This window comes from Chroicocephalus ridibundus, chromosome 2 (genome assembly GCF_963924245.1).
Source record: "Chroicocephalus ridibundus chromosome 2, bChrRid1.1, whole genome shotgun sequence".
NCBI classification, from domain to species: domain Eukaryota; kingdom Metazoa; phylum Chordata; class Aves; order Charadriiformes; family Laridae; genus Chroicocephalus; species Chroicocephalus ridibundus.
The window spans coordinates 146,526,389-146,538,799 of NC_086285.1; the positions used below are offsets into that span (position 1 = coordinate 146,526,389).

Consider the following 12,411-nt stretch of genomic DNA (forward strand, 5'->3'; position numbering starts at 1 on the left):
TGGTGTTTTTTATGAGCTTGGTGACTCAGGGTTAAAGGAAGAATGATATCAAAAGAAGATATTTAAAAGTGATTTTTTTGTTATCAGTGATTTCTTTCCACTTCAGTTTACCTAGCATGAGCATTCTTTCATTGTTTTGTGTTTTTTGTTTTACTTGCTTACAGCAGGCATTTTTTAAAAAGCCTTTATTACTCATGTGAAGTTTTGCATAAAGTTTCAATCTGTTTCCTTTGAATCACAGTTTAACAAAAGGAATTCAGAACCTGAACTGAAAAGCTCAGGAAAATTCAGTAAATAGTCACACTGAGTTTGTCATTAATTTACATATATGCAAGAGTACTGCTACCAAGAAGGATATTTGGACTATGTATGATAAAATTAAAAATGCCCTGCCTTTAGTCAGTGAGCCTGAGCTCTGTAACAATACATCCCTTTACAGTGTAATGTCATCTTCCAGAGTGACAAGGAATCTGAACTCCAACATTTGGACTGGACTTGGATCAGAATTGGAACTGGGGATCCTCTGACTTTGAAATGACCACTTTTTACTTAAGGGAACTTGGACTTCTTAGATCTAAGAATATGATAAAATTGTATTTGGACTATCAAGAACATAATCCCAGGCCCTGCATTATTTTAAAACTACATTTCTTCTGCCCCGTGTCTTTAAGGGCATTGCAATATTGGACTGGAATAAAACCCAAAGTACCGAGGAGGGCAGTGACTGTATTGGCATTAGAGGTATATGGGAGATTTTAATTTTTGTGTTTCTGACTATTAATTATATTAACTAATGCAACTTGTGCTGTTGATTTTCTTAGAGCGTGGTCATGGTTGTTTTCAGTGAGGATAAAAACAGAGACGAACAGCTGAAATATTGGAAGTACTGGCATTCTCGGCAGCACACAGCTAAACAGAGGGTCCTCGACATTGGTGAGTGTATAAGAGGATCTCCAGATGTTTCAGGGAAGATTGCAGAATGTGGAAAACTCTGGTACCTTGCACAGGGATGTGGTGCGATATATTGGCAATGGTTGCAAGGCTTGTACCACAGTTTTTAGCAATGGCTCATCCCTGCTAGGACTGCACTATATGAAGCAGGATGGAGACCATGCAGAAGGAATGGTCCTCAGTAGTCACAAAGAAGAGCTGCCCCTTGCATGTGTATTTAATGGTGTTCCACCCTCTGCTGCTGGGAAGTCGAGGCCTGCACCTCTTCAGGAGTGGCAGCGCGTTTGTTTCCTTTAGTTTTTCAAAGACTGATCCACTCTTTGATCCAGTGAGAGTAGCAGCCCACGTAACAGTTACATTAGCTAATCTGGTGTGTAAGTGCAGGCTGAGAGTGAAGACTCCATCATCACGGTGACTGCAGAGGAGCGCACAGGACTCCTACACCCCCAGTTTTTGAGCCGTGTCAGAGAGGAGTGAGGGAGAAGCGAGCTCTGGTGTGCTGTCCTGAGACACCTGTTTACCGTTCATCCCATCTAAGGTATTTACAAGCCCATTTCAGACACAACTGCCCTATCTGCATGCTTGGGAGATTTTAGCAGAGGAAGAACACGTACCTGCTGCCAAGGAGCCTGAAGTTGAAATCTGTGGGAGTGTCTAGACATCAAGCGCGTCTCCCCTCCCACGTGCAGTTTACACACGCAGCCATCTGCAGCGGATTCCAGTCAAAGGAGTCGAGTCGGCGAGACCAAAGCAGACAAAGTCTATCTTGTTTTGACCGCCTGAGGGAACCAAACCATCGAATGGCAGGAATGAGAGGGGGCAGAGAGGTGGGGGGAAAAAAAAGCAGGGTTGCTTGGAAAGAGCACTGCAGGACTTCGGGGGTGATCGAACACCTCCAGTGCTGGGAATCGGTCCCGAAGTGGTCCTACTCACCCAGTGCCTTTCCACTTTCAAATGCTGCAGCCTTCACTGAGGCTGGCATTATTTAAAGTCAAGTGTGTTGGTCAAAGCAGCTCTTCCTGAATCTCCTCTCTGCCTCTTGTCTTATCACCATAGTTCCGGCTGAACTGTTTCCCTGATTTTTTTTTTTTTTTTGTCCTTTGGGGTAGTTAAGGCAGTAAAACCTCCACCCCCGACGAAATGACTCCTATCATGACACCTTAAAAGAGCAAGTATGCCACGTCACAGCTATTTCTGAAGGCTGCCTGTTTTTTTGTGCTAGTCCCTACAAGCTTGCAGTGCTAATGCTCATACCTTTGAAAGTATGTGCTGAGGAGCTCATTCCACCGCAGTGCCAGCACCCTCCGACTCCACTGCACTCGTGGTGTACCGGCACATTTCAGTCCCCTTACCCAAACGAGTCAACTTACGATGCACGCTCGGTAAAATAGCCCTCTGCAAAACAAGTGCTGTGCGTGAGCCATGTGTTTATCTGTGTTAAAGTGAATGCCTTTTACGTTTCCATTAAGTTTGAGATGAAATAGCTCTGTGCTGACTTTTGAGGCACTTTGGCGCATGTTCTTTATTTGGGCTGCAAACATGAGCCTGGTGTAGTAAGACTTACTGACATAGCACTCCCTGTCAGACCTAAGAACTGTAAGAGCACAGTTCATCTCAACGTTTCCAGAAGAAAGACCTAGATGTTACTCAGTAGTGTTTTCTTGAGAACGATTGAAATACGGCCTTAGCTCTTACCAAGTGCAGTGTTTTTGAAGTACATTTCATTTTCTTTGGGACTTACATTGTGGATGTTGGGCTTATTAGGGCAGAATGGCTCCCAACTATATTTACCATACAAGCATCAAGCTGCATTTAGCAAAATCTTGCAGTTTTCTCATCAGATGATCTCACTGAGCAATTTCATCCAAACTTGAAGCTGGCCCTGCTTTGAACAGGGGTAGGGTAGGAGTTGAACCAGATCACTTCCAGGGGTCCCTTCCAAGCTAAATTATTGCGTGGTTCTATGAAGATTTCCCTTTACATTCAAAATTCAGATCCTTGAAGGGCTCCTGTAAAGGAATACTGGGTGAGCATCCAGGCCCTATGTAGTTAACAGAGAGAATGAGGTGTCTATGAGGGAGATTAGCAAATGCCAGGATACGCCCTGGAGAACCATTTGAACAGGCAGTGAGAGAAGCTTGCTAAGGACAGGGGTGTGTATTAGGTTTGTCCCATCTTCAGGGGATGGTCTGGCAATCAGCTCATAGCCCCACTTCTCGGTTAGTTTGGATTTCTCTCCCAACTCTCAATAGTATATAAAGGGTTAATCACGTATTAGGCTCCTTTAAAATTATCTGTAAATAGCCATAAATCGTTGCAACCTGTTCCATAGAGGTTTATAATCATTAATACTGTTATAACTTAATGTTTGTAGCATATGTTTAACATCTACGAATCCTTTTTAATTGTTTATGGATGCACCTTTAAGCCCTTAGCAGGCAGAGGATCAAATGAATTTGGGATGTTCTAGTTCTGGGGTGCAGCTATTCAGCCCTCAGACAGGGGTGACGACTCTGCTCGTGCTGCTTTCATGGGTGGCACAGGTCTGTCTGCCTGCCTCCTGGCCTGCAGGTGTACTCTGGAGGTCAGAGGAAATAGAGTGACTTGTTCCCTCACTCCAGACACGCAGGGGTCACTGCTTTAATTTGTTTTGTGTGTTGGCCGGTGCACCTCCTGGGGGGAAGGGTGATTGAATGGATGAGATGTGGTACTGGGTCTGAAGATGCCTTAAAATTAATAGGATAAGCATGTGCTTACGTGTAAGCAGGTCCTTAGTGCTTGAGGAATCAACCTGAGGACTTGACGCTTATTAAGCAAGAAGGAAAGGTGTTTTCCAGAATTTAGGCTATATGCTGCTGTTTATGGATTTTTCTGAAGAAGGAGGGAAGCACTTTCACTGTTTTTAGCAGGAGCGAAGGAAAAAAGTAACCTGACTTTTCCACAGTGCTGTGCTGTGACATTGGATTTTTCTTTTAAAATAGTATCAAAGAAAGAATACAACACTAGATTGCAGCAAATACTGATTATTTAGAATCAGTATCATAATTTGACATACTGAAGCAGGTTTAAACATGGACGTAAAGGGTGGGTGTGGAAGCTTTAGATTGTAATTTTTTGTGCTCCAGAGTCTTGCCCATATTTTTTTGCAGGATAGTTTGTGTTATTTATGTGCACAGTACACAAGCTACTACAATGGTACATAATGCATGCAAATGAATGTTCAATGTTGAAATTTGCTGTTGTTTAATATCCAGTTTACCCAACAAAAGAGGAAATAATTCCTGTAGAGCTGTTTACTTGCATATTGAATCATCCCAATTTTCTATTTCTGGTAACTCACAGCAGCAGAAGAGGACAAATTGTAGTCGCACTAACAACTTTCAAATATCCTTGGATGTAAATGCTTTCTTAATCTACTGAGGATCCTTCTTTAATTATCTGTAAATTGAGGAGAATAGGATGCACTTCTGCTTTTAACCAGCATGTCACATAGACACTCTGTGAGATTTGTGTATGGCAATTAAGGAAGTGGAGGCATGTGTTGGGGGAAGGGAAGGGTTGCTGGGATGCGAGGTTCTGACAGCCTTTTAGGAGAAGAAAACATGTGTCTTTACAAGACATCTTGTTCATGTCTTTCCAAAGTGCACCTACACAGCACGCCCATATGCAGCAGTCAGTTGCACGAGGCACTTTGTGGTGAATCATAAATTTAAGGGGTGGGTGGATGTGTGCACATGCATATTAAACTACTTATGTGTCTTCTAATTCCTCATTTGCATTCCCACACTGAATTTAGATAGTGAAGCCAATGACTTCATTTAGAAAGGAGATCTGAGTTCATGGTGGGAATGAAAAGCCTGCCCACCCTCTCAAACACCATGTTCACTTGCTGCATCACCACCAAATAGCCTGTGCTGTTCCCATGGTCAGAACAGTGGATTTTTACTGTTTCCGAAAACATTCATGTATCCCAGGCACAAAATTTCACTTGCCCCATGAAATGCCAGCATCCCTGCATTTCAAATCAGGGAAAAGGGATTTAAAAGGCGTGCAGATGTGGTGCTTAGGGTCATGGTTTAGTAGTGGACTTGGCAGTGTTAGCTTTACGGTCGGACTTGATGATCTTAAAGGTCTTTTCCCACCTAAACGATTCTATGATTCTATTCTAAGTAATTGTCCTTGCAGCAATGGTTTTGTTATAAATGATTTTAAAACGGTTATTACCTAGAATTTTTTTTTTTAGAGACCAACAGTTTATTTTTAGGAGGGCAAAGGAAATGAATATTGAAACCATTTGGGCATCTCATTTATAGAATACAAAACCATCCTTTTTCTATAACTGACTACAAAACTCAGTGTGCCTCTGAAGTGCAGATTTGGGCAAACATTAGATCAAGATTGCTGCGTGACATAATCTCAGCCCTCTGGCACCGACTCCAATTAAAGCCGTTACAGCCCTGGGGGGATTCTAAGGAAATGTCTGTGTCCCAAAGAGAGTTGATGCATTTGCCTGAAGAATCTGGAAGTTCCTTTAATCAAGCAGATATTAACCTCCTTACAAACCTGGTCTTTCTCTTAATCTGTCATCAAAAAGAAGAAAGTGTGTTAAGCTGGCTGGCAAAGGCAGAAAAAAAGGGGTCTTGTTCCTCTTTTTGTTTATGAAGAAGACCTGGAAGTTGTCTGTCTTACATGGTTTTCCGCCCTTACTGTTTTTGGTGGGGTTGGGGGGGTGGGTCATCTTTAACATTTGGACTTCCTTCCTCTTGCTTTGCATTCCTTCTGAAATGTTAGCTTATTGAGAATATTAACAGCCCTTTGGAAAGAAGTGAGAAAAAGGTGTAGATTTTGTAGTTGGACAATTTAAGAATACCTTGTTTGTTCGCTATTTTAGTATCATACACACTTTGAAGAAAGGATCTTTGTATTTTTGGTTCTTTGCTTATTGTTTGTTTGTTTGTTTGTTTCAGTGTTTTTTAAACGGAGATCCAGCACCCAGTGCAGTAATTCCTGGAAAAGTTGAAATGGCTGGGCAAGGAATGATTATTTCCTCCAGTGATAGCTCTTAGCTTTTTAGAAAGCTTCTTTAGGATTTACCATAATGTTATTTATTTACGTCAAGGTTTAAACAGGCCCTTTAAATGTTTCAGTAGCTTTTAATTAATTTTCCAATTTTGGCCATTGGCTAAGCTAATGAATGCACCCACTCATTCCCACTACAGTCACAATAATTCCCTTTTGAGAGCAAGCAACATTTTGGAAGGACATTAGCTAATGAAGTACTCTCAAGCTGCAGTATATTACCTCTTTGCAATTAAGTTTATTAATAATGCAACATAAACAATACAAGAGGTAGTTTTCATGCATTAGACAACCCAGCTGAAAAAGCAAAGATGTACTACGGATTGTAAAAGAGGAAGTTCAAACTTTTTTCATGAGTCTTTTGTTTGTTATTTCTTACAGCTGATTACAAGGAAAGTTTTAATACCATTGGGAATATTGAAGAAATCGCGTTCAATGCTGTGTCTTTTACTTGGGATGTCAATGAGGAGGCAAAGGTGAGGAAAAACCATGCAGATGGTATCCCGTTATAAGTACCATCCCTCCTTAGTCACCTTTTCCACTTTTCTTCTTTTTAACAAATAATAAGAAAGGTAGGTGGAGGTGAGAGAGCTCAGTCTCTGCAAAGCCAGGCAAATGTGGTCCTTCACTGACCCCAGGGATTCTGGCCATCTGTAAAAGGCAAGACGGTACGTAACGGCTGTTGGGATGGTATTGCGTTCACACCTGTGTCACCCGACAAATAGAGGTGTAGTTCTGAGGAAAACCTGCAGGGCTCTCACTGTGTAGTTTCTACGTGTGGCCTCTCAGTAATTTTCCATTTAAAAAAACAGTAAAAGTTTTTTTCCTACTCACAAAGTCAGTGTAGGACACAAGGTGAATATTTTCTTTCTCTAAATTAGCAGTTTCCTTTCTACAGCATTAACATTTCCAATAATCGATATTCTGTATGCTAGACTATGTCTTCCCTTGTGTTTGTGTCATTATTTTTTATAGTGTTACACAGATGGTCCTTGCAATTGGGAATGAATGTATTTTTGAGGACTGCTGCATTATTTCTTTCTTGCTTTTTTTTTTTTTTTAAATGGTCAAGTACCTTCAGACATGAGGTTTTGCGTTTGGGGATGTTACTGCTACAGTGCACCTATGAACCAGGACAGCAGAGCACCTTAACAAGTTTCTTATAGATAAGGTTATCCAAAGGGTGGCGGAGTGTTTCAGCTGCACGGACTAGTGTAGGAGAAATGAAAAGCTGCCGGTAATTACAAGAAGAAGTTGGCCCCCAGAAAGCAAACAACAAGGGAAATAGGCTGCGTAAAATGAGTGGGGGTAATGCGAGACTCTTGGGCATGTAGAAATAATAAACAGCAAACACTCTTGCGCTTAGGAAGCTCTTTGATACTGTTTTCCTATTGAATACAAAATGTCCAATGTTCAAGTAATGCTAAGGATCTTTCAAATACAGAGACATCTTTATGCAGGATTCCCCACTGCATTTCTAACAGAGCGTTAGAGAGATTGCATCGAGCGAGTCCGGTGAGAGATTGCATCAAGCACGGAGTGGTAGCGTTACCCTTCGCTGTCCTGACTTGCTGACTGAAGGTGCTGAGGTTTGTAGCAACAGGGATTTTCATCTCTGATGCACATCTGAAAAGAATAGAGCACAAAAGAAAAGACAATAGTTCTGAAAACCACCCAGCTCTTTCAAAAGCTGGCCTTGGTATGCAGAGTTGTACTTGGTCCCGTTGCTAATGGTGCTGTATTTACTCATGTAATGATGACATTCTCACCACTCCAGATATTCCCCTATTATGTGATTCCATTTCAAAATGCAGTGGTATGTTGTCCTCTGCAGTCACAACAGACGACCGTTGTGTGTGTGTGATCATTACGCAAGCAAATACAGCAAATGCAGGTTTGGGATCTCCAACACGAAGGACCTTTATGGAAGCCCTCCCAGGGCTAGAGCATGGCAGTCTCGTCCCACCAGCAGCTACCATCCCCATTGCCAAGGCCGGCAGTGCTTTAACACACTTGGTTCGCAGCTGCAAGCCAGACGTGGCAAGGCACCACGTTGATCTGGGAGCAAGAAAGTCACATCCACTAATGTCAGGTGTTATTAATCTCACACCATTCACATTGCTCCTGCCTTGGGTGCCAGAACATCAACAACACAACTCTCGCAATCGTCACTGGAAATATAACATCGTAAGATTTTAAAATGACGAATCTCTTACTGTTGCTAGATTAAAAAAGTGTCAGGAGTGAAATTTAAGCAAGCCACTCGTATTTCTGCAGGAAGTAGACGTTAAAGTGCAAATTGGCTTATACATATTTATTTTGGGGGGTAGTTATCAAATATCTGATCTTTTAGGAGCTTGAACTGCAAATGTATTGATAAAAGTAAGAGGATTCATAACATGCTTTGGTATTGGTCTATCAGGCATAAATCAGGTTGTACCTGAAGGCTTATCACTGTGCTCTAAAGTATTTCCCTCCCCGCATACGTGTACACGTACCCACATGCTTGCTCTTGTTGGAGAGTCTAATACAATAACCAGTTGCACTGGGTCTGGGGATTCCCATAGGATGCCCCTGCGGTGTTTGAAAGCTGTGGACTCTGGGCACGTCACTGAAGGCTGTTTTTTCTCCAGCAATTACCTCATCCAAGGAGATGAAGAATTTCAGGGCCTAATTACATACTCTCCTTTCTTAAGCTTTTTGAACGATGATCTTTAAACTGGCTCCATTGTTTCTGCTCAGTGTTGTTTTCCCTCTTCACCACAATTTCAAGATTAAAACTAACCTCACAGGCACAAAGACCTTTCTCTTCTGAGTCAGACAAAAGCGGCACAGAGCAGTTCTTTCCAGGGCCTCTGAGATGTGATGTGATGAAGCGCTCTACTGGCCCCGGAAGAAATAAAGAAAAGTCTGGTCTTTGGAAGCGCACAGGGGAGCGGTCTCGAAAAATCAAAGAGAAGCAGCAGAAATCATCTAACCAAATATCCCTGTCTCTCTTGGGAGACTAAATCCCACATCTAGGAAGATTTATCTGGGGCATCGGATTTCTCACTTTCCTACTCCACCTGGAGGGCAGCCGATTTAAAGTCAGATTTCTCCTCCCACAGGCAAGCAGGGCAGTCCCCTCCTCTGGGAAGCCCTTCAGGACGTGGGTGTGTGAGTGTGACAGCCAGAGCCTGCCTGTTAACAGTCCGCGAAGGGTTTGTAAGGCAGCGTCTCAGTTGGATCTTATGTGGGAGAAAGAGGCATTTGGAGAGTACAGGCAGAGGCCTCTCTTCATCGCCTCGGTAACCTGAAGGGAACTGGGGTGTTGGCTCCAGCTCCTTGCTGCTCGGTCCCTCATCTTCCAACTGCTGCTTGGCAGAACAAGTCAATGGAAGAGAGAATCTGGTACAGCTCGTGTTGAGCTGTGGAATAATCTCACCGTTGCTTTCCATGGACTAAGGGAACAGCAGCAAAGTCAGAGTACAGCGTTTCCACTGCTGTATCTGGTCGAGAACAGCAGTCCCCTTGCCTTCTGGCAGAGCAGAGTTGGGCCCGGCACATCCCTACGTTTTTCTAGAACAATATCCTTTTCTGCTGGGTCCGTTGTATGGAGGTCACGGTGGGGCTTGTGGTTCAGGGCAGGATACAGGGAAATGAGGGGCAGGCTCTACAGCCATGTCAAACTCTTTCTTATGCTGCCTTGAGACAAAAATACTGTGCAGTAAGAAAGCAGAGGTAGGAAGTGAAGAATTCTTTTTGTACAGTCGATCTTCCTTTCACTCCTGTATTTATTTCTATATATAAATATGCAACATTTATGAGCAAGGTGATTTGTGGCTCCCTTTGGTTGAACCTGAATACTATGTTTGGTATTTTTAAAGGAGTTCTTTAAAAAAAAGGTGAGGAAACAACAATTAGCAAGAACTGGCTGACTTTTTGACTATCTTTTAAAAGTCTTTTTATGATACGCGAGCAGGTAGGTAGTTGCTTTGCTGTTTCCCTACAGGAGATTTTGCTGCAGCATCTGGCTGGTTGACAAAGTTCTGGTGGAGGCTTTGGAACAGAGAGCTCAGCTTCCTTTTTGATAGGCACACATCTGCCTGCTTGCAGTCTGATTGCTGACACAAGTTAGTTTGCAAGAAAGAGAATTAAGAACCAGAACTCTCCTGGTCAAAGGAGAATATCTTTGTCATAAATCATACCAGCTCTTTGAGAGATGCCTTCTCTCTGATTAATACTTTGCTAATTGAAAATGGTTAGGACGATGTTACTCTGAAACAGTACATTAGTTGTATATTCTTATGGAAAGCACTTTATAACCTTAAATTCAAAAGTGTGACTTCAGTGAACAGTTGCTAAAGAAAAATGTCTTAAAGCAGACAAAAAAGTACTTTTCAGTGGTATCAAGAAATTACTGATTTCTGCAAAGCGCTGCAACTTGGACGTGCAGTAAGCAGACGTGTTGGCGGAGATGTTATTCAGGCAGGTGCTGGCACATGCTTTTTGGTGTGTACAGTAGTTGTGTGCTGTGCAGTTGTTGTGTATACTTGCATGCAATCATTGTCCTGCTATATTTAACTGAAATGTAGATCTTTAATCCAAAGTATGCTGAAGCCTCTGGGAACCTTTCCAGTTATTTAATGAGTTTTGGCATAGCCCATGCAGTAATGAGCTGTGTTTTCAATGAGTGAGTGATTTGCAGGATTAGGTTCTTGGATATTGTGGGCCAAAGTGAGCTATGATTCCAATGGGCACAACTGTAAAATCAAGCTGATAGAACAGCACAGTCTATCAGTGATTTTTATTGTGACAATCCATATTTCTTTAACATTGTTAGCAATTCTTAGGAAAAGCTTTGACTGGTGTAAGAATTGCTTTGGTCTTAATTATTAATCTCCTTTCTTAGATCAAATTTCATTTCATTAGGGAGTAAACTAATCTTTTCTTTAGTCTCAAAATTTAAAGGTTGGAGGAAGAGACTTTATTTGGGGGAATTAGTACCAGAAATTATGTAGGATTAGACTTGGCAACTGTTTTAATAAACCACGTCTATGTGTCTATGCGTGCATATGTATTTTTTAATATATATATGTCATGCATGCGCACACACTTGAGTATATTAAAGAAGAGTTAACCTGTGGTAGCAAATAATGTTGAAATTTCAGTGTATACAAATGGTTCAGTAAGTATGCATCTGGGATTCAAGGCAAATGGCATTTTTATGTAGTTGCTGGGGTGTGGTGTGGATTGAGGAAGCTTCAAAAGAGTAGTGTAAACATTTGCTGGAGACATTTGTATTGAAATAAAACAAAGGTCTTACCTTTGTATGGGATTTATAAGGTAACGGCTGGCAGGAGAAACTATAAAGCCACACTTTCTGTGTATATGAGGAATGATGGGATTGATGCTAGTCATTGAAGAGACAAGTCGTTTAACTCTTTGTTGTTACAGTCTGGAGGGATCAACCCCTTTAAAACTGGATTTTGTAAAGACCTATCACCCAGGTGTAGTTTCTATGTGTTACCACTATTCAGTAGAGAAATTGCTTTAAGTTTCTGATTTTGTGCTACAGCACACTCTTCCCTCCCTTCTGCCCTTGGCTCTTTCCAAGACGATGGGAGCCAGAAATGTAAATAGTAATAAAAGGCTTATGTTAGAGGTTTCGTAACTGTAGACCTTTAAAGTGTATAAGCTGAGAGACCGCAGCAGGAGTCATATTGGCTGGATTAAATGATAAAAGGGGAAATGCATTTCTGGGCCTTGCTTTTTCTTAAGGCAGGTTACTGTGTTTGTGTCTTGTACGTCGCTAATTATGCTGCAGTGTTTAACAAACAGTCAGTAATTCACATAATAACAGCTACACTGTGGAGGAGCGCCCTCCCCGAAAGAGAAAGTGCTTTTTCTAGGCACGCTCTATAACAAACAGAAGAGTTGTCATTATCTTAGGCCACTTTTGAAACTTTCTCAGGCACCAGATATTTCTCCAAATTAGTTTTTCATTGCCAGTGGCATGCCTGAGCTGGAGACTAGATGGGTGGAACTCTATCATTAATTGCTCAAATCTAAGATATGCAGACATTAAAAAAAAAAGACATCACTATAACAACAACCCAAACTTGTTCCTGATAGCAGAACATTGCTAAAATCTAGTTTGCACAGGAAAAAAAAAAAAGAGTTTGTAAACGAATTCCGGTACAGCCATAGTCACATCCATTAAAATAGTTCTAAGTCAAGTGTAGACAGGGCCCTGGGGGGAAAAAAAGCAGTGATTTGTACTCCCACTACTGTCATTTGTACTTAACTCTACATTTTCTAACAACGTAACTCTACCATGCAAGAGACCAGAGCAAGGAGACTCTTAAACCAGAGTGTCTTCCAAGAGAGGTAGAATGGGAC

General features: G+C 41.8%; 1 protein-coding gene across 3 annotated transcripts in view; it reads left to right on the forward strand.

Annotated features, from left to right (window-relative positions):
• Positions 1-12,411, forward strand: part of GRHL2 (grainyhead like transcription factor 2) — a 71,503-nt gene that overhangs the window by 27,342 nt on the left and 31,750 nt on the right. For all 3 annotated transcript variants that reach the window (XM_063327290.1, XM_063327289.1, XM_063327291.1), the window contains exons 7-8: positions 822-933; positions 6,412-6,506. In XM_063327290.1, the coding sequence (XP_063183360.1) occupies positions 822-933; positions 6,412-6,506 (207 nt within the window). The remainder of the gene's footprint in view (positions 1-821; positions 934-6,411; positions 6,507-12,411) is intronic.